The sequence below is a fragment of the Vanessa tameamea genome, chromosome 23 (assembly GCF_037043105.1).
Source record: "Vanessa tameamea isolate UH-Manoa-2023 chromosome 23, ilVanTame1 primary haplotype, whole genome shotgun sequence".
Taxonomy (NCBI): domain Eukaryota; kingdom Metazoa; phylum Arthropoda; class Insecta; order Lepidoptera; family Nymphalidae; genus Vanessa; species Vanessa tameamea.
In genome coordinates, this window is record NC_087331.1 from 8,364,331 (window position 1) to 8,388,789 (window position 24,459).

The following is a 24,459-nucleotide window of genomic DNA, read 5'->3' on the forward strand; positions in this document are numbered from 1 at the left end:
AATTTTTCGTACAGCAGCAGCAGGGCAGCGGTGAACACGCACTGTCAAATGTCCATGTACCAATCACCCACTTATTTTATACGAAAATAAAATGCCATCAATATGTTATACCTTTATCGATAGATTCAATTACAAATTTAATTACCTCTTGTTTTTGATGATTAAACCTCGATCCGAAGTAGAAACAGGTCTCGTCCCCTGGGTCTCGCCTCAGCTTTCACTGGAACACCCTTATTTCCTTACACTTAGCTGGTTATTTATACGCAAGCTAACTAAAGTGCAGTACATATTTATTTTGTACAAAATGAGTTATTTTGTTTAAATACATAATATTCCAGTCCCAGCAATTTCTTAATTCCCTCACGCCAAATGTATGCCAATGAATTCTGACTGAATTTAAATACAAATATATGTAAAATGACTATTCATGTTGTTGGTTCGTAACTTGTTATAACTTTAGATTGTATATTATCAAATTGTTGCATAAATGCAATACAACAAAACACGAACTCTAAATTAAACTATAATGCGTTTGTTTAATCTTCAACGCGCTGTAATTAATTCGCGTCTAATAACTTTAGTGCATTATAGAATAATAATTTGCTGTTAGCGAGTCTTTTGATTAATCTGAAATTTTCATAATATGTGATATTCTGATATTCTTGATTTTGAATTATTTTACGTTTGTTGAAATTATTTTTTATAAGGTTTTATTTAACCTAAAATATTTATTTGTTTAAATCTTACAAGTTGAATTAGCACCACTATAGCTCTTATTTTTGGTGTTGAAAAGTTGATTCAGAGAAGATAAAAATGTTTCTTTATGGTAAGCTTGATCTGATTCTATATTAACGTGCCAATCTGGACGAAGGGACTCATGAATGGTCTACAGGATATGCAAAGACGCTCCAAACGAAAGCTCCAAATAAAAAATGTTTTTACTCTTCATTTATTAATTCTTGATGGTGTTGGAAAAAATCTTCTAATGGGATAAGCAAGTCTACCACTTCACCTTGATATTTAAGATATCGATTTTTTTCTGTAACGTATAATAAAATATCAAATAAACAAGTCGACTTTTTATTTTAGGTTCGAGTAAAACAAAGATAGTTAATAGATTTTTACGCTAACGAGGCTGCGATGAACCAGCTGGTAAAAAATATGATATATACAGTGTTAAATTTTTGGAAGAAATTGTGTCATGTGTATTTTTTAATTGAGTAGGTGGACCAGCAAATTACCAAAAATTACTGATGGTAGGTGATCGCCACCCCCAATAGACATTGGCACTGTAAGAAATATTAACTGTTCCTCACATCGCCAACGAGCAAACGACCTTGGGTATGATTGATGATGATGCTATGCCTGTACTCAGACGAACTATCGTCTCAACACCAAGTAATATCGTCATCATAAGGATCATAGTGAAAAAATAAACTGAACTTTTAATCTAAAAGTCTGTCTTGATTTGAAATAAAAACCTTGGTATCTGAAGTCGTATAAACTATCAACAATATATACCAAAGAGGCTTGTCTCAAAATAAGTACCTATTCTGATACTATTTTCATATTTACTGTAGTGCGACATATTTTTTCCAGAAGATGTACTTTATCGTCATCGGTGTTAACATTAAATATAACGTACCTTTATTGGGTAACCCTTGGGCCCTTTCTACTTATACCGAGATGTCGAGTTTGTTCTGAGCTTTGTCCTAACGTTCCCTTAAGGGCATAATGTAGGTTGAAGGTACGGTTATAGCTGGATTATATGAAATTGTAAGCAATAAGAGAATTTTCCTTGGGATAAACTTTGCTATAAGTGGATTAGCTAGGATTTTAGAGCCTGGAAACAATGTGAAACTTGGAGAATTCTGGTTATATTTTTTAAGGAATATTTAAAGGTATATACAATTGTATGTAATTGTATTAAAGGATCGATTGCTTTTGAGTTTCAGTCTTTGTTTATTGTTTAACTGAAAATATAATATGAAAAATATGTTATTTTATGATAGTCTGAATTGTATGTGTATATTAATAATATTTGAAAATATATAGTAGCTAACAACCTACTCCGGCTTTGTTGGGGTGTAATTTATTTATAAATAAAATAAGAACTGCGCTTAGCAGGTACATTTTAATTCAACCGCCTCACCTTACCGTCAGGTATCTTATTTGACCACACATAAAAAAAATATGTTCATATTATTCAAAGGCAATATTAAAATAAAAACATTTAGGAACGTCTGTGGTAGAGAATATTAAACAATGACTTCTTACACGAATGTAAAAATTAGCTTTCTAAAAACAATTGACTAATAAAAGAAGAGTTCCGCTGATTTTCTTTCGCCAGTTCTACTCTGGTCGGAGATGTTACTTGCGAAACCGGTGTTAGATTTTTTGACAATCAACGAGAACGTGTAATATTAATAAAGACTTTTGACTTTAATGGCCAAAGTCAGTGGATTTTTATAATTTACAATAAGGAGGTACACTGCACCTTCCTTAAATAAAAATTAATAATAAATAAAACACGGGTAAAAATGAACAATTAATTTTATTATACTTGTATGACCTTATACTAAATAATCCATATTATTTACAGATATTAACAATTTTGTGAGTTTGTCCGTTTATATCACAAATAACATGTTTATTTACAGTGTTATGATAGACACTTAAATACGATATTTTAATAAATATAATAATTTTAAGTATAAAGAACCGTACGATGTGTGGTGATTAAAGTCGTGCTAGGAGATCTTCAAAATATTTAAATTATGAGGCCAAAATTCTTTGGATACGAAGTAAATTTTCAAGTTCGAACTTTTGTGCAATATTTCTATGAAATTATTCTGTCGTTATACACTTCAATCATTACTCAGTACATTGATAATATTACTAGTATGTAGAGGTCATATATTGCTACTGAATTATAATTCAAATCATTCATAGAATTTAATTTTTGTTACCAATTTGGAAGCTAATGACGATGGAATGTAATGTACTAAATGTTATTAACATCAGGATAAATATTAAATAAAAGCTTATTTTTAAAAGGGTTTTTTTAAATAGTTATTATAAATAAATTTAATTTGTTTTATCAATTATTTTCGTCAAAACATAAAATACCAACTGTATTTAAGTCTTCTCTCATTTAAGAGATGGTTTAGAGTTTATTACACAACGCACCAATAAGGATTGGCAGATTTTCATCAGACATGCAGTGGTTCTTGCCTAAGCTTGATGTGTTCGAACAACTGGGTCATTTCTGTCGGTTTTTCCTACAAAACATAAATATCCTACTAAACCACCAAATGTTACCAGACATCCAATAAATATACGTTATTTATAGATGAGAAAATACGCCAATCATAAATGTTTTGACGTTAAGACAAACAAATGGAGTTCGGTTTCAATGACACTTGCTAATAAATATGTTCTATATTATATTTTCAGATAATGTTTACTTTTTTGGTTATTTTTTCTGAATTATTATAATTATGTTTAACTCAATAATAGAGTACTAATATTTTTATTGATCGAAACAGGCAAATTTGCTCATGCAAATTCAGTATGCTAACTTATTCGCATAAAGTATACAAAACTGCTATGTGAAATGACTTTGTAGTCATTTTCGTATAATTAATATGTCTTCTAAAATGTGCCAAATTAGTTTTTCGGGACGGGATTGTTTTACGTAATTTGTGTCAACAATAAATATTTTCTTTGGAGCTTAAAAGTAAATTTCAAACTAAAATTGTTTCTGAACGCCCATTAAGTACTATATTGTCATATAGATAATGGTTGAAGATCAAATTGATTAGAATCAACGGAGTGTCTGGTTTTGTACTATTTAGTTTTGAAGTATTATTTTTGTTATAATCGATTTATTGCCTGCAAATAATCTTAATAAAACAGCATTTGTGGTGAGGTATTTTAAGAGAAAAACATTTTATCTTTAAAAGGAAAAGTGGCAGCCAAGGAGTGGGAACATTTTTGCAAGAATATTGCTATCGGTTGAAGTTACATTAGTGAATCGAAATGGTAAGACTTGGTTAAAAATTTGGGGCCTTGAAAGCTGAAGTTTTGGAGCTTTTGCTCATCGATTGAATTCATTGGCCATTTGCGTATGGCAATTAGTGCAGTAAGTCACATCAAAATCTGATTCAAAAAATGGTAATTACAAACAACAATACGTTAATACTATGCCAGACACCTTAACATAATGCCTTGACTTGATGAAAATAGAAAACAGACAAACAGAAAGATAGGGTAGGGTGAACATATAGTCAAAACTGCACGTCCAAAACAAAATCAGCTGGGGAAAATGGCAATTGTTTTGGAATTCGTATTTCGCATTTTATTACTTTAGATATAGACAAATTTTACGCATCCTTTATCAAAGAATCTGAATAAATTGCTTTGAAATGTCAAACGGTAATTATTATAATGAGCAATTGTTTTCAATGTTGTATGAAGAATTTCACGTGTACGTCTATTATAGTAAATGGAATAGTCTTTACAACAATTCTTTGAAAGGAAATATTAATGGCCAATTATTTTATCCTAGTGGAGAATGTTGTTGAAAATAATAATTACTATTAAACAATTATATGTTAAGATATAAATTTGGTGTAATTTTCCGTACCGGCTTGTGTACAGAGCTTACCAAATTCGTATATCAAGAAATTCGAGCCGATAATTTATATAAATGTACAAGATAAAAATTAATGAATGGTCGTCAGTGCTTACTATCTGGATATTGACATATCTGGTAGATTAATTAAAATATTTCTGTTTTTGATTTTATATTTTTGTTATACCACACTCACCGACTCCTGATGGTATGTGGTCACCACCAATCATTGGCGCTAGGATGTCAAAACGCTAAGATATTCGATATAACTACTTGGTGGTAGGGCTTTGTGCAAGCCCGTCTGGGTAGCTACCACCCACTCATCAGATATTATACCGCCAAACAGCATACTCTGTATTGTTGTGTTCCGTTTTGAAGGGTGAGTGAGCCAGTGTAGTTCCCTAGGTTGGTGGCGCATTGGTGATGTAAGGAATGGTTAATATTTCTTACAGCGCCATTGTCTATGGGCGATAGTGGCCACTTACCATCAGGTGACCTATCTGCTCGTCCGCCTACCGATATCATAAAAAATAATAATAAAAATAAATATACTCACTCAACCTACAAGTCGGAACGCAATTATACTAACTACCGTTACTAATTACCGTTTTGCGGTAGAATAGCCTGACCAGGCGGGCTCGCATAAAAGCCTACCACCAAGTAAATTATTAGCAAGTGTGTAAAGATTTCTGGCATATTACCATTAAAGACGGAACTCTTCGAAAGTATGTTTTTCACTACCAAAGTTGTAACCTGATATAACCGAAATAAATAAGAACAGATCTGAGGATTTCCAAATCTGTTAAAGATTTTTATTTAATAAGTAAGTTTATACCAAATTAAATAAAGATTTCGAATATGACTTTGAATTATCAAAAATTGTAATTACAGTAATACATGGATGAATTCATGACATCACTTGATTAGTAAAATTTTCGTCGTCTACAATCCTTGCCCAAGACCAATTAGGCTTAAGTGAAAATGGGTATATTATAAATTCATTAAACACTATTTAAAACCAGGTCACGTGGATTTTGCTACCTAGAATTAGATCCATTCTTCTGTAGAGGCATTCTCTATTCCGTCAAAGGCGAAGGATATGGATTTGATGGATAAACGTTTGGCAGAATTTGATCCGACATTACGAAGATTAATTATAAACATGAAAACTCAACGGCGTTTACTCAGATTCCTATCCAGATCTAGGCCATCCGGTTTATATTAAATAAAATCAAATAAATAAATGATAATGTTCTCTTTTTACAAATAATCCAGATTACCTCATTTAACTTAACATTTATCACCATAATATCCTTAAAAAAAATTGTTATTACTTATAACATTTACAACGAATAATCCTTAAATTTATTTAACACATTGTCATACATACAAATTGATTTATACATACATAGTTTAATTATCTGGTTCTCTGTCATAGTTCCGTGTATTTTTAGCACATTATAAAAATTACATTCCGTAAGTAATTAAAACAAAGTTTTTAATTATTTTTTCAAGTTACGAATGACTTGGGAGCTGAGGAGCAGTTTATTGTGTGATTTTTATATGTAAAGTGCAATTTTGGTTAATTACGCTTAGTTGTTTTTGCATTTGAACAATATCTATATTTTCTAAAAGAATAGTGTACTACAGCATTTGCTCGTAGTAATGTATGCATCTGAGGCTGATATTCAAAACTATTCCAAAAAATTGGAGCACACAGTGTACATTTAAATGGATTTTAGTTTTTAAAAAGTAAAAAAAAAGAAATGGTACATTTGCTTATGCTTCTTGTTGCATCCATTTGATTCGATACTATTTTTTCACGTATTAAAAAGAAAAAAAAATATAGCAGACATGTTTGACAATTTTGCGAACTCCTATTTTGAAATTAAGCTTTATACGATATTGGGTAATCGATACTTATTACCGAAGCCTTAAATACGACATAAATATATATTTTAATTGATAATATTGTTAATAATAGTAACTACAAAAGTCAGAGTCCTGGATTTTTCCAATTTATTTTTAAAATAATCTGAATGTTATCATCAGAGGCCGTGTATGATTAATACATCTGCTGATATTTTACCAACTTGTTGCCTTTGACAAGTAAAGGCCTGTGAATGTCCCTCTGCTGGGTTAAGGCATTCTCTCCCTTAGAGGAGAAGATTTGAGCTCATTTCAGCTGCTCGAATGGGGCTTAGTGGACACACATATGGCAGAATTCCATTGAGATTATCGATGAGCACGAGATGAATTATAAACACAAATTACGTACATGGATATTCAATGGTGCTAATCTGGGTTTGAATTTTAATAAGACTAAATTAGTCAATAAATAATATTTTTTGGACAATATCGCTGGATTTAAGCACGGGTTCCAACAGAAGACAGATTCAACAATAATTGTGAATTCTGTTTATTTGACAAGAGCAACTGTGCGAGTTTTTTTGCTGTTTCTTCTCGTTGGAGACTGCTTTCTGAAACGGTGTTAGAGTTCAAATATTAACGATTAAACAATATTTTATTATAAAGTTTACTTGAATGACATATTGATTTGTATCTGAAATAACCGTTTCTTATATCTTTCATAAAGTTTCCATAATATAAGGAAAGTACTTAATTCTATGAAAATTATTTTCTTCAGCTCCCTAGTCACGTTATAAATATATTTTTATATTAATATCGTGTTTGTATGTGCTCTTAGAATTAAATTTTCTTAGTATATTCACATTGATATCCTAAATCTTTATAACGGTATATTATAATGATATTAAATAAAATCTTACTAAAATTCCTTTATTTGACGTTGATTTAAGCGCGAAACTAAATTTGAAGACATTTGAAGAAATTTTAAATAAAATAATTAGAATTTCTAATATGTAAACATATTTATTTTATAATGTTAATTCAATTCCATAATTCCTAAAATTACTTAACATCTTGAGTATCCATTTGTAGAAAAACGTTTTTAAAAAAAAAAAAAAATCCAGGGTATAGATCGACAAAACTATCTGTATTCTGTCAAATACGAAATTAAAATATCATAATATTGTATGAAAATGTTTTAATATGACGTCATATGAAATATCACTTAGAACATGGCCACTGATTTCTGAACGTCTTTACTCAAAACGTGGTTCTCTCGCGTCATGACGTTTCGACGTCTCCTAGCGCTGAATTTCAGTTTCGATACGTGATTGGAAAGCGAAATGAGCGGCTTCTGAAATTGCTAGAGTACAGAGATATGAAAATCTGCATATAAACAGGCAAAAACAAAATACTTCAGTATGAAGCTACCTGCTTTAGAGTTTCCATATCATATGATAACATTTCGCAAATAAAAGAAAAATAAATGTTCAGTAATGATTACGGTCTCTGTGAACACTAAACCTACTAATTTAACAACCAAAAAGTTAATCTTATATAATACATAATAATTAATAGTATTATAAAGAGGTAAATTTTATTTGTTCGTAATTAGTCCCCGGAACTAATGATCTGATCCTAAGAAAAAAACTGCTAGAAATTATACCTTTTATATCATAACTATCTCACCCTTGACGTCTGTCATCATTTGTCGTTTAAAAAATGTTGTTTTTGTTTATGTATAACCAATATTATCATACTATGACAATTAAAAAATCTCAAGTTAAAATTCCATTGTATTTGAAATTCCAATGCGTACAAATATTATTTATGTATTAGAAAAAAAAAAAATGAATTCATCGATGTAATATTCAACAAGTTATTAAAGTATGTTCGCATTTTACATAATTATTATTTTGAAAATGCAATAATTACTACTGTATATTTGATTCACATAATAATAATTACTAAAACATTTTCATTACTATGTGATAAAAATGAAAATAACATTGAATTAATTTCTGCTTAAAAGTGTCAAATTTAATTTCACGCGAAAATCGTTTGTATAAGCTACAGATTAGGGTACAATTTACGTTAATTAGTCTCTATTGTAATTGTCACCGTATAATTAGATTGAGGAAAGTCAGGACATAGGTTAATCTTCTGATGTTGACCTGAATGAAGCTGGGTGATGAAGACTGCATCGCCGCTGGATTTTCACCTGAGAACAAAAGGTATTTTTATTAATTTTGTTTTAATACATAATTGAAGTACCGATACGTTGAGAACAGAAACTCTGTTGAGCCTTGAATATTGCAAGATGTGGGGCATCGACTGTTCCAATTTATAGCAAAGCATTGCAGGAGTTTCAATCAGTAGGAATCCTAGAATACGAGATAACACCCTAAGCGACTAGGTATATTTTTTAAATATTTCCCCAGCGACGATAAAAAAGCCCGTACAAACTTTACGCCGTACAAACGTCAAAGTATATACGAGTTGCATCCGTAACTAGTTTGATCAGTGTGATCAGTTTAAAAACAAATCTATTAAATACGTCGAAAAAAGTCTTTACAATAAAATTATATTGCGTGCTAGGTCGTAAAAGAAAATATTATGAAAAATCTTGTACGAGAAATTATAAAACCACGTAAATAAAAGTATATGCAATAACCCGTTGAATAAACTCAAAATTCTTTTCCTTGGCAAGAGCGGTCTTTGCCCAAGAACGACGTTTATGGGTTGCTGCCTTACTTTACTGTTATAACACAATTATTTTATAATGTAATAGTTTTCCACGAAGGTGCCGTCTGGTTCCGACAGAGTAAAATAGAACCATCTTATCTCGACCCATGTGTATCGTAAATGCCAATTAACGGAACTTTTGTTAAGCGCTATCTATAAATACAGTGGAGAATTTAAGTCTCAACCAATCTGGGATAGAAGGATTGTTTACAATCAAAGAATTCCGTTAGACGGTTTATTCATATGTTTTTGTAAAATACGTTTTTCATGTAATTAATGCAATATAAAAACTTATTGTGTTGACCATGATAGTTGGATGACGATGGTTAAACCACTAAGCGTATTTTCTACCCATCCTATCTATATCCTATCTATCTATATACCTATCTATATAACTATATATAACCTATCGACGTCAAGACCGATACAGATATGCAAGAAATATATTGCACGTTCACGAACAGGAGCAAAAGCTTTACATACGTTTCAAGCCAGTGGGCTTCTATTCATTTTCTCTACAGAAAAACTTAACAATTTTATATTGGTCACAACTTGTCCGACTTAAGACCACTGATTATGCGGCTTTATAATCTAAAGGACAGAAAACTTCCACCTATAGTACCGAGTTACTGAAACTCCAATTGTCACGTTTTGGTTAACACCCATGAGTAGTTAAAGAATGTGGTCAATGAAAGTTTTTTTGGTTTTTATAGGTTTAGTTTAGGCAGAAGGCTCACCTGTTGGATAGTGACTACCACCGTCCATGGACATCTGTAAAACCAGGGGGCTTGCAGGTGCGTTGCCTGCCTTTAAGAAATGAATACGCTCTTTTCGTGAAGGTTCCCAAGTCGTATCGGTTGGTAAAAACCGCCGGCGAAAGCTGGTTCCACAGAGTGGCTGTGCAGAAAATGTCTTAAAAATCGCGCTGTTGGGGATTTTCGGACATCTAGGTGGCGCGAGTGAAAATTGAAATTTTGACGAGATATCCGAAGGTAAAATTCAGCAGCCGGGTTTAATCCAAAGAATTCCTCGGAACATTCCCCGTGAAAAATGCGGTAGAAGATTCAGAGTGATCCCACATATCTACGCAAAGCCAAAGGATTCAAACAGATATATTTGTACATATTTTTGTGTCGATATTTTATGCACTGATCGATCCACTGTTTAGTCATAAAGGTGTGGTTTTCGCATCGCCTGTCACCTTAGCTCGAACCCTTATTCCCTTTACCGTTTCAATTAAACCTAAGGAATGGGCGCATAACTACTAAAACCGCCGAGCCATTTACAAGCCATCTAATTTATATAGTACATTCATTATCTACTCCGTCTTTGTCTTTAATACTGAAAACGATGGATGTAATTCCGAAATCGTAGATTCATCAACATCAGTTGAATTGTCTGGAAACTTATAGGCGTTGTGGAATTCGTCCGATACCCATTGTGATATAATTTTATATACTTCTGATATTGTTTTATCGATGATGAAAGTCTACGATTTTTTTTTTTCATGATTTCATTAATTTATAATGTCTTTGGTACAACGGTATATTGATGTATATGCTGATATTCTGTAACTTAAGTACGCGCGTCAGAACTTCTTGGGCGTAATTAAGAACAGTTCTTCATTGCATGCGAATAATTAATAAATAAGCCAATTAATGGTAAGTGGCCTATTTATTAATTATCACCACCGCCCATAGACAATGGCGCTGTAACAAATATTAACCATTCCTTACATCACCAATGCGCCACCAACCTTGGGAACTAAGATGTTATGTCCCTTGTGCCTGTAGTTACACTGGCTCACTCACCTTTCAAACCGCAACACAACAATATTGAGTACTGCAGTTTGGGAGTAGAATATTTAATGAGTGGGTGGTGGTGGTGGTGGTGATATTTAACCAGATGGGCTTGCGCAAAGCCCTATCACCAAGTTAATATAATAATATAAATAATAAATATATAAGTAAAGATAATAAGAATCTGTTTAATGATATAATCGTAATGATTGTGCTAAATGTATTTATTAGTTTTCTGTTTCGAGTGACTTTACTTAATTTGCGGTTTAGTGAGCAACTTCATCAGGTCGACGGACCTTACAAATTTACTCGCATTTTTTTTTTAACGCGCCAAAAGAATAACTTCAAAATATCTGATATAAAAATGAATTTGTAAATAGGAACTCATAGTCGAGAATATATATGAACAAAAAAAAATTGCTATTACGAGCCTAGGCTAATGTAAATTCATCGAAAGAGTTTTGCTCGTCTAATTACGTCGACAGTTCTAAAGCTGCATATTTCAAAGAAACGGAGAAAGAGATTCGCTTGTATATTGATATTATCATTAGTATATTTGTTGGAAATTCTTTTGCGAATACGGAACCGTGCTCGAGTGTACATTTCTTAGATTTCCTTCATTATATAAATATTGTGGATTAAATATTTGATTTTGTTCAATTTCATTTAAAATTTTTAGTAGTAAAAATAGAAGCATTGAAGTTTCCGCAGAGTTTTTTCATGTATTGTGTTAATATTTTTGTATTGGAGCTAGCGAAAAGGAAAAGTGTTTTTATTTAATAACATCAAATTATATTCAGAGCCGAGATGGCCCAGTGGTTAGAACGCGTGCATCATAACCGATGATTTCGGGTTCAAACCCAGGTAGGCACCACTGAATTTTCATGTGCTTAATTTGTGTTTATAATTCATCTCGTGCTCGGCGGTGAAGGAAAACATCGTGAGGAAACCTGCATGTGTCTAATTTCAACGAAATTCTGCCACATGTGTATTCCACCAACACGCATTGGAGCAGCGTGGTGGAATATGCTCCATACCTTCTCCTCAACGGGAGAGGAGGCCTTAGCCCAGCAGTGGGAAATTTACAGGCTGATTATGTTATGTAAATTATATTCTGTACTATGGATATTTTTGCTGGAGCCCTCGAAGAGATTAACGACTCAGAATTCCGCGTAAGTACTATGTACGCAAATCTAAGTTACGGAGGCTAGTAGGAGAGTAAACCTCTACATATGATGCCAGCAAACTATCCTATACCAGGATGGAAGTTGTAGCTAGTAATCGTAGTTAAAAGAGTATAATATTAAACTTTCAAAGTCTCAACAAGTGTGGATTTGTTATCTTGCTACTACGGTCGACTGAGATAATGCCTTCACTGAAACCATAATTGTTTCAATTCCATGATCCTGAATTTACAATGACACTTCGTTAGCGCGATTATAATATATCACAATTTGTGTTCCATTATAGTTAGCAATGATTGCACATATGCTATGACGCTCAATGTTCTAGCGTCCTGAACTTTAGTTCTTAAAAATATTAAACATTATTGTTACTGCGCTGAATTTGTATGGACCGTTGGCCACTATCTGCCCCTTACCTCGTATGTTTTGTTCACGTGTAACCATTGTTGAAAGTGACCAGACAGAGGGTACCCTTCAACACTTATTTACGGCCAATAGCTCTCACTTAGTATTATTGTGGTCCAAATTGAAGAATGAGTGAGCGAGTAGCCTATAAAAACGGCGCTGTAAAATAATGTTTAATATTTTTTACAGAACTAAAGTCTAAGGACGCTAGAACACTGACCGTCATAAGCCCCATATGTGCCAATCCATCTGCCTAAAACTATAAATGGATAAACAAAAAATTGTGACTATAATTATAATTTGCGGTGGATCACGTAGCTTCGTTAGATTCAAACAGGATCCATGGAATTACCGAAACAATTTATCGACGTTTGATGACGCGCCCATCTATTATTGTACGAAAACTCGCTTTTTTCTAAAACTCATCGCAGCAACAAAAACAGAACCATATAAATTGGATGTAGAAAGTTTTTCCTCATACGTCCTATATGATCCCTGGATGAGAAAACCAATCCTTGGGTTGCGGTTATTTATCATTATAATTGGGTGTCTTACAATATAACAGGGAGAAATGGATGGGAGCTGTGAAAAATAATACAAAAGTTGTTATTATGAAAACAATTAATGTATTGGATTCCATTATTCCTGGAGATGAAGTAGATGAACGACGTTCAAGAAAATTGGTTGCACCTTGATCTAACTCGAGGGCCAAGATTTTTTTTCTATCATTGAAAAATAATTTTCATTTTTATCATTAGATTAATTTCAGTCAAAAACTAAACTAGAAAAACGAAGATTAAACGAAAATTTGCATTTGCAAGAACAATTAATAATGTGTGAGATTTTGTATTAGCTGTTAGAAGAAGTTAATCTTAAATGATTCTGAGCTCAAAATCTTTGTTTTATATATAATACGAAATGCTCGGCGGTGAAGGAAAATATCGTGAGGAAACTTGAATTTGGTGGATGAGAGTTTGCCACCTGTATTCACAAATAATGCATTGGATCAGCGACGTAAAGTGACCTTTAAACCTTCTTCTCAAAAGACAGAGGTGGCCTTTGAACAGCTCAGCTGTAGGACATAGCTGGGCTATTATGTCCTACAGCTGGGCAACATTATAATATAAGAACACATCATCTTTCATTTATTAGGCGACATAATTAAGTTTGAGGCTATTTTTTATTTTTTAGACGATCGAATTATATTGTTGTAAATAACCTGCCTCTATGTCCTTGTGCCTCGGAAAGCACGTTAAGCCTCTGAATATAAACACTTTTCAGACGAGTCGTAATGCTGTCTCACCGTAGTAAGAACGTGAGGGGATACTGATGTGATAATGCACAAATATGTACACTTGTGCACAATAATAATAATGCATAATTGGCTAATCTTCGAAAGCTGTCTTGTGGTCAAGAAAGCTGTCTTGACCGTGAACGGTCAGGAAGACGTTATTCCTAAGTTTTATAAATCGCACTTGTGCAACGTCGAGATATGTGGCTCACTGTACATACGGATATCCTTTACCATTTTAACTTTAATTTTCATAATTTATTCCAAAGGCTATTATTTCAGCTTCATGCATGTCGTTCGCCATGCTGTGACGTCATAATCACAGCTTACCTTCCTGACTAATATTAATCCGTTAAAGCTTCATTTGCGTAAATCTGTTGACCTATTTAAGCTCTTACTAAGTCAGGTATCATACTTCACGGTTGCAATATGCGTTTATAAGTGCTTATTTTAACATAAACCGTACACTGAAAAAAGTATATATATTCTTAACATTTGAAATATCTAAGGACATCTTAAACTACAAGTATAACGTCTTTGTAAAGCTAGAGCACGGTAGGGGGCGTAAATTTCAGGAACTAACAGACTTTAACGTATCCCGTCTATTGAAGAAGATTATTTTTAAACTGTACAACTTTTCTTTTTTTTAAATATCGTTATACGGACGTGCAAATGGGCCACCTGATGGTAAGTGGTCACTATTGCCCATAGACAATGGCGCTGTTAGAAATATTATCCATTCCTCACATCACCAATGCTGCAACTTTGGGAACCAAGATGTTATGTCCCTTATGCCTGTAGTTACACTGGCTCTCATCCTTCAAACCAGAACACAACAATACTGAGTACTGCTGTTTGGTGGTAGAATACCTGATAAGTTGATGGTACTTACCCAGACGGGCTTGCACAAAGCCCTACCACCAAGAAAAAAGAAAGAAGAAGAAGGCACTTCATGCTGTATGGACGGAAAGCAGTAACGATAAACTTTAACCAATATGGCAACTGTATAAAATTGTCATTCATACCGATTTGTAAAGACCAAATTAAACAACAAGGCACGGCTGTTACGGTTCAAATATCGTGAGATATTTTACCGTGCAATTTTAATAAACATATATATATATTTTTTATAAAAATTTAAACCATAAAATTTCTGGAATAAATAAATCCAGTTGTTGTTTTATTTAATATAAACAAGTTGATGATCGAAACAGAGACAGCGCTTGACGATTAAAGAGTATTGAATAAAAATATATTTAATTTATATAAAACTTGTACATACTGGACAACCTCACGTTGGTTTTTTTAACATGGTTTGTTCGACGATCACCATAGTCTATCTGATGGTACGCGTTTGTCAGATTAAGTGGAAAATTATTAAAACATTAGATGGTTACAAAAACGCTTACATTATTTATTGAATGTTTTAATAAATTCAGTAATAATAATAATTAAATTTAAGTTATTTTTTAATTATAATAACATTGATATTAAATAAGAGGGTATTTTGACTTTTCTGTTCAGTATTGTGAGTCACGTGATTTGTAGTGAGGCCTATATAAGCGATGGAAGCTCGGAAATACTTTTACCTAGTCCGACACATAGACGTCCTAAGGACGTTCTAAGTGCCCCCGCCGATGCAATCACATCGGCGAACGCTACCCCGGTAGGAAACACAATTAACACACACCGACCCCGCCGGCGGGGTCGAGGTCCCTCGTTCATTATAAACCGTCCGCGCCTAGGCGCATGACGGGTCTCAGAGCACACATAGTCCTCCCTCCAGACGTCGACGGCGTCCTAAGCCGAGGTCCGGCCTCACAGGAGGCGCCCTTAGGACGCGCGTACTCTGAGCCCTTCAGTGGGCTCTCAACATCCGGCTGAGTCTTCTGCGACTCGCCCACCCGCCCGGTGACGCTGTAGAGGCCACTCTGGCCAACAGCTACTATCAATTCGAAAAAAAAAAAAAAAAAAAAAGTACTTTTACTTTTCACTTTGATCCTGGACCAGCAAGGTGCTAACATTTAAGGTAGGATATAATTTTGTGATATAGTATAATTCTTATTGCTTGTTAAATTATTGATGAATGTATGAATTGTGTTTTTTTTTGTAATTATGATGATACAAAGTTAGTATTAAGGTAATTGGTTTTATTGTAATTATTAATTGATACAATATTACGATTACTACAGCTATTATAATGGCTAAATAAATATTTGTGTTTAATATATAATCTTTTATTGTCCTATAACCTTAAAATATAATAAAGTAATAAAGAAACAGAAATTATCTTAAAATATCCTGACATAATGTATTGAGTCTCTATAAAAAATCTAACACGTTCATCGTTGGCCAGAGACATTGACGCCATATGAAATTATAACAATTACATTGCCAAAGAGCTACCTTAGCAAGGATTGTAAGGATGTTATGACCCTTGTGCGTATAGTTACACAGGCTTAACCTTCAAACTGAAACACAAGATTACTAAGTGTTGCTGCTTTACGGTAGAATAATGTCTGTCTCACCTACTAGTCTCAATTTTTTGGGAAATTTATTTTAATATATAATGAGCTCACAACATAAACAAAAATTATTCGTTCCTTTTTCTTATAATTACACATAGAAAAAATCACACACAACATCCTATACGATTCACCGCAAAAACCAGAGGATATAAGATTTTATGTCCCTTGTATCTGTTATTCTATTGGCTCACTCAACGCATTTACCCTCCAAACCAGAAGCGATACAAATAAAAAAAACTGACTATTACATTAGCCTACCCAAAACCCTACCAAAAAAAAAAAAAACTTAGTCGAAACATATAACTCAATAAAACCTCCACCTCATCTCTATTCCCGATTTAATTCGACATAAAAGTAAATAAATATATAACCAGTTACACCAAACAGCTTTAGAGATTCGGAGTATACAGACGGACAACTTCATCTAGTAGAGTGCTCGCTAACATTATAATATCTTAGTTCGAATACAAAAATTCAGTTTATAATACAGATTATATTTGTAACGTACAACATAATAATATCATAAAAAATTATTGAACAGAAAAGGTAAAGTGCTGTTTTATGCACTTTACCGTCGATCGAGACGATACGGTTGCTGGTACAAAACAGGATTCATTTAGAAAATATCTCTAGTTTTTTGTGTAATGTTCATTAACTACTTATATATACTTCAGACTTTAATGTCGTTAAAAATGTGTATTAAGACACTTGATTAGTCTCGTAGATTATTTTCTTTATTTTAATTTTTTATAAATATATAAATATTGGACAACATCACATACATTACTCTGATCCCAATGTAAGTAGCTAAAGCACTTGTGTTATGGAAAATCAGAAGTAACGACGGTGCCACAAACACCCATACCCAAGACAACATAGAAAACTAATGAACTTTTTCTATATCGATTCGGCCGGGAAAAGAACTCGGAACCTCGGAGTGGCGTACCCATGAAAACCGGTGTACACAATACTCGACCACGGAGTTCGTCGAATTTTAACTGTCAATTTTAAAAATGAGAAATATGTTTCGATGTGACTTATCGCCTCGTATTCGTGATCGTATACACTCGCTTATAAGTTAAAGAAGGAACAAGTTTAATCTTACTACGTATTTACGATTTCTTATGAGCAAATTTGCAGGCAAACGTTATTCAACAAAAGACGAGATTGCCAAGTGGTTAGAACACGTGCATCTTAACCGATGATTTAGGGTTCAAACCCAGGCAAGCACCACTGAATTTTCATGTGCTTAATTTGTGTTTATAATTCATCTCGTGCTCGGCGGTGAAGGAAAACATCGTGAGGAAACCTGCTTGTGTCTAATTTCAACGAAATTCTTGAAGGCCTTAGCCCAGCAGTGGAAAATTTACAGGCTGCTAATGTAAAAAAAAAATGTTATGTTATTCAACAAATATAGGAAATATGTATTTTTTTTTTCATTTAAACGCATCATGAATATTTCCGTTCTTCGCATTATGAACGTCGGTCGGATAAAAATATCGTAAAGACAGTTACTCAGCCGTCAACTAGTGCATTGGTTAGGTAGCATATGACGTACGCAAGCCATTCAAAACCAGGCAAGCATTAACATTCCCCATACATATCATTTAAAAGGGTTAATATGAAAAATATTTTCCTATTTCCACGTAAAATATATATTTTTAAAAAGAACTCTTACAAATCACTGTAAGTGTTTTTTGCATTTGCAATAAAACGGTTTAAGCTTGATATTAATTAAACATTAAGTTCGTATTTAAATTTTAATATCAATTTCGTAATGTAATCTAGTTATTTTTTTTCAATACGACTTAAAGCATTTAAATTTTAAAGATCATATTGAGCTACTAACAGGCAGAGTGCGCAAATTTTCAGTGATTCGAAAAATATGTTCTGCAAGTGTCAATCTCTCATTCTATACTGCAACTCGTGTTGGGATGGTGCACTAAAAACTATTTTGAAACCCTTAGAAATTGCTCAACGCGCCATCTTAAACGTGGCAACTTTTCGGCCACAACTCTATCCAACCAATTTGTTATATTTAAATTGTGGGGTTCGAGCGTAAGACAATTATTCGTCTTAAATTTAATTCTATACCAACATAAGAGGATTCCGTACACTGCTATTGTCAAACGACGCAAAAATAACATTTGCTGCTTACACACTCCAAAATTTGTTTTCACTAAACGATTTGGTTATTATCTTGGTCCCTACTTGTATAAAAAGCTGAATGGAGACTTGTCTATATATAAATTGCCACTAGCTCAGTGAAAAAAAACGTGTTTGCGTTCCTGCTAAACAAGACGTACGATGAAACAGAAAAATACATTACTTCTATAACCTAATTTCAACTGACCCATACACACGTACACGCACGCACACGCACACACACGCACGCACACGCACCCACCCGCACATTTAGTAACACGCACGCACAGTCACGCACACAGATACAAAATAAAAATATATCTCAATTTTATTTACTACAAACAATTTTCATAAGATATGTTTTGTTATTACCTAGGCGATATTTCTAATGTATTTTAATTATTACAACTTTCGGGGAGAGGACTGATTATCCTTAACACAAGTTATTTAATTAGCCTAGTTATTATAGCTGATACTTGATCTGTGTTTCGTTTGGTGACTATGTTATTATACATTGAGACTTTTTGTCCTAGTTCAAACATGTAATTGTTTATAAAGATGTTTTTTTTTTGTGGAATATATATTATATTAAATATTATATATTCTTGTAATTAATTTACCACTGTAGCCATTAATGCCTTATTTTTATTATGTGATGTTGTCCAATATTTATTTATTATATTTATTTTTTTATATATGTAGGCGGACCGGTAAATGGGCCACCTCATGGTGAGTGTCCATAGACAAAGAAAAAATAACCATTACTTACCTAGCCAATGGACCTTGGAAACTAAGATTGCGCTTTGTGCCTTTGTGCCTGCTTTATAGTTACACTGGCTCTTTCAACCTTCAAACCGGAACACAACAATAAAAAACTAAACGTACTTTTAAATTGTCGTGTTACTCTGTTGAATATAATTTAAAGCTACCACCGGTTCGGAATGTAGATTCTACCGAGATGAACCGGCAAGAAACTCAGTAGTTACTTTTTCCCCCATTTTTATTACGGAGTATGTCAGTAAACAAGATTTTTTTTTTATATAACCTGCCTAGAAGACAATAAATACATAGTCCACTCTTTTTTATGTTTAATATAATATTGTATTGAGTACATAATATGCCTTATTTCTAAATGTTTTTTTTTATATGAGCATTAATTTTTTTAATAGGCAAAGTTAAAAATAGCTGTGGAATTTTATTATAGAAACGAGTACTGTGCCTCAGGAAGGATGTATTAATCAAGCAGCAATAGTTTTTACTTATGGTAATGCTGCTGCTTGGCACAAGGCCGTATCAGGTATAATGAACTAGCTATACGAAAAATAATACTAATTTGCATAGATCGTTTTGCATTAAAGTGTCGAATAGGCTTCGTCTATTTTTTAACAAGATGGTATTTAATTGTAATAAATGTTTTAGAAATAACCTTGTAAAATTAAGTTATGTTTCAATCGCTGTTTTTCTCAAGTTTATGCTGTATATTTTGAAACTGTTCGTATACTTTTCACATTCAATGAACAAGTGTTTCGCTTTAATGTTGAATAAATAATTATTATGACTTTGACTTTACAAGCTCGACCTTATTTCTCTTGTCAATACAACGTCTGTCGCGATATATTTTATTAAACACAGGACCTATTAAATTCCCAAAATATAACTGATTTTTTTGTAATTAATGTGAATATTTTATAAATAAGTTTGTTATTATTTACTATAATGATACGATAACTAAGTAAAAAATATTATATTCTTGAAATTCTGTATTAATTAGTTATTGGATGTTTTAGTTATTCATCATCATTATATTCATGATAAAAATCGAACGTGATTTGCTTTAATATTATCATTTTGAAAGCGTTTTAAATTCGAAATAGGTGCGTTGAAATTTTATTTTGATATGCGTATTAATTTAAATAAAATATTTGAGACATCTTTTCTCGTCTTGTCTTGGGCCTGGTTTTGATAAACACTAAAACTGAATTTTGAAAATTAATCAGTGCCTGCCACGCAGTCTCTTTTATAGCGTTACGTTCTAATTTTTATTACTTTTTCGAGGTTAAAGTCCACACTAAAAACAAAAGAAATGTTCGATAATTAAATATTGCATATAATATTATTATTGTTGTTGTTTTTGATTTACAGATTTAATCAATTATAAATAATTTCCTGAATTCTTGATTGATTGTAGTCGAAGTCTCTAGATCAATGAAAAACTTCACCTATAAAAATATTATATACACTTATGACGCATTGCCCTTATAAATATATTTTATTTCAAATTATTTATTTGTCCCATTCCTAGTTGCAACACCGGACTTCAAAGCAATAGTGCAAAAACAGATCTCATAGTTTAAGCTCGACGTTCAGGAAGGCTGGTTCATTTTATGCTCAGACAATTGGAATTGTAATTCCACGGGGTAAGCTGCTTGTATTTTGCTCCCCTCCCATTATGTTATTTTTACTTTATTTTAAATTTAAAACTGTATTTTTTTATTTTATGGGTAGGCGAGCGCGCCACGTCGTATTAAGTGTATATCACTAAAATACATTACTGAAACAAGAAATAAAAGATAATATTTTTATCGCCAATGCATGACCTACCTTGGGAGGCTCACTCACACCAACAACACGGCGGTAGACTATCGGATGACTGGGTGGTACCAGCCGACAGGGTTACATCAAGTTTAATATAGTATCTAGTAACGGTGACATTATAAAAGTTATATTTATTTATTTACTCAATTACTTTATTGCATAACATAAGAGTAAGATTTTAAATTAACATGGTTATTTTTATTACTAACAGTATTTATAACGGGATATTTACCATGTTTTTTATTTTCATTTGGTGGAGCTCGATATTTCGACATTATCTACGAATGTCTTGTTCACGAGACTGACGTTTGCGGGTAGATGTTGACGGCATTAGAAGTGTCAAGTGAAGATACGTGAACAAGACATTCGTAGATAATGTCGAAATATCGAGCTCCATCAAATAAAAATAAAAAACATGGTAAATATCCCGTTATAAATACTGTTAATAACATAAGAGTAACCAAAAAATATATATTAAACAAATGGCGTCCAAGGACGGTCTCGTCGCTTATAGCGATCTCTCAGAGGCAAGAAGCTTAGAATCAAAACACATAAATGCAGATATGAGAGAGGAGATAAATTATTAAATATAATGTAATATAATAATAATATTATTAGTATTACAACTGACGCAATGCACCCATCACTTGTAATTCAATGCTGTTCCAGTATGGCGGTGCAGCATTATATATCGCGTCGTTTGTTAGCAACATGGGGGGGGGTTTGGCCTGAATCCAGACTATTAGGTCTGAATGTGCCCTATCTCACTTAAATGATTGCATGGGTATTACTGGATCAAGCTGTTCGATCTAATTCTTTTGAACATCTTTAAATGTTTCTTTGCTTCTTACCTTATCGAATAATTAATTGGATTTTTTGTTCCGAAGATACAATTTGACGATCCCACTCAACAAAGTTTAATTAATAATAAGTTAATCTATATTAATGATATAAATGCGAAACTAACAATGTCACCTCGTCACGATTGAACTGCTGAACAGATTTATTTATTTATTTAAATACTTTATTGCACAACACATGAGTACATAAGAGAAACAAAAATATTTGACGAATGCTGTGCAAAGGCGGTCTTATCGCTTACAGCGATCTCTCACAGAGAAATTTTGGTGATAGGAACTTAGAACGAAAACAGGTAAGCGCTTAATAGAAAATGAGAGGAGACAATAACTACAATACAAGAATACTTATACTTAAGTTAAATAATAAACTACACACAACTACATCCCAATAATAATATAACATATATATTATATAATTATACATAGTTATAAAACTACACATTATGTCAAACTTGCATACATTATTTATATGGAGAGATAATCGTTTTTCAAACAATGCTTAAAGATGGACAAGGATTTAGATTGCCGTATATTAGTGCGCGATGCTTTCCAAAGTTCGACGGTTTTCACAGTAGAAGAGTTAATTTAGGTTTGATTTAGTTGAAATTTGGTAAGGAAATAGTTTGAGTACCGAGTAAGGACGTGAGGTTTTTTGATTCTCGCCTCAAGGGGATAAAATAGGGGTAAGGACTTGTGAGCTATGGGTAAAGTTTCGTAAATTTCGTGCGGTTAAACCGTAGGTTCAGCGAGTAGCTATTTATGGTAAAGCAATTTCAGTTAATACTAATAATATTGTTTTTTTTTTTAAATCTTTGTTTGGAATTTTTGATGTTTTAATTTTAATTAATGTATCTGTTCATATCTGAATATACTTTGGTCGGATAATGATCAAAATCGCTTGATAATCGGCGACAATAATGAAGAACATTTACACAAAAAAGGTAGCAGTAGTACGCTCCTCTTTAATTTGATCGGATAAAACATCAAAATAGCTAAGAAAAAATAAAGCATATGAGTTTATTTCACACTCAATAGTACACCTTTACCGCCGAACACGGTATGGAACATTGAACGCCCGGATTTGTACTCAGAATCATTAGTTAAGATTCACGACTGAGTTACAACGGTACGAGTTCATAGTATTTGCTTTCATCAACAGAATGGAAAACAAATATTAGAGTGTTAAAGCGATCCTGCTTCTTGTTTAGTTTCCTGTTTCTATCCTGTTTAGTAGTACTGTCTCTTCAATGGTATTCAATATGTTAATCTATATAGTATTTTGGATAGAACACGTGAAATTTAACCAAAGCACGGGGATTAAAATTTGAGAATATTGAAAAATCATCGTGACGAAACATATTACGTATCGTGAGATATTCTGACTTATGTATTGAGCGACAAAAACTCACTCTAGAAAGGAGTTAAAGCTTTTCTTAGTAAAAGCATATTAATATACTGTTACTTTGCATTTTATAAAAAAATCGAAAATCAAAAGCAAACATAGTTCGTTCAAGTAAACTTCACAATAAAGCATTTTTGAGGTGTCAATATTACAACTCTACCAAAGGAAAGCAGCTTCTAGCGATAAAAAACGCCCATTTGCTCTTTTCATGTAAACATATTTACAATTATGTTAAAATTTACAATTACTGTTCTCAATCAGTCCTGTGAAACCCGAGCCTTAATCCAGGCATCTTTAACCAAAAATTAACATATTAGTAATATTATTAATTTTGTCACAGTACAATTTTGAATTTTGTTAAATGGTTCATTGTTTATATTATCCGGTATTTTATTATGTACTCGTAAATCATTGTCCAAAAACATTCTCTGTACCGCATGGAAGCGGCAAGCAGGGTTTACAAGTTTTTAAGCCCTCCATATATTAAAATATTTTGAATATTTATACATTTAAATCAAGGGCTCTCATCTGATTAATCTAGTTTAAAGAAAGGCACTTACCATTAAATATATGGACGTATATGCTAGCGGGCACCGCATTGTTCGGTACACAGGTATAGTTCCCCGCGTGGGATACGCTGGCTGCTGGAATCAGGAGGTCTGACAGCCTCTGCTCTGGAACCGTGGTGACGTTGATGCCTCGTTCGAGGTCGTAGTTGATCATCCTACTGTTGTGGTACCTGGTAATTAAATACGCTATTTAATATAATTGAATGTTTATGGAGCTGATGCACGTTTTTTTTATTAATTTTACAGTCCCCTGGATTAAGGTTTTTTTCAGCAATGTCTACTGTCAAAAGTTCGAATGGAACTCGGTTCATTAGTTAAAGAATTTCTTTTTGACTTGTAATAAAAATATATTTTTTTTTTTATTCAAATTTAAATGGGTCCAAATAGTAAGAATACCTTCTCAAAGAAAAATAATAATTGACGGTTATATT

At 32.7% G+C, this 24,459-nt stretch overlaps 1 protein-coding gene across 1 annotated transcript in view; it reads right to left on the reverse strand.

Moving 5' to 3' along the window:
* Positions 1–8,542: 8,542 nt before the first annotated feature.
* LOC113395461 (uncharacterized) overlaps positions 8,543–24,459 on the reverse strand; it is a 182,266-nt gene continuing 166,349 nt past the window's right edge. The window contains exons 7-8 of the mRNA XM_064218636.1: positions 24,020–24,198; positions 8,543–8,726 (exon numbers count right to left, since the gene is read on the reverse strand). Of these exons, the coding sequence (XP_064074706.1) occupies positions 8,623–8,726; positions 24,020–24,198 (283 nt within the window). The 3' untranslated portion in view covers positions 8,543–8,622. The remainder of the gene's footprint in view (positions 8,727–24,019; positions 24,199–24,459) is intronic.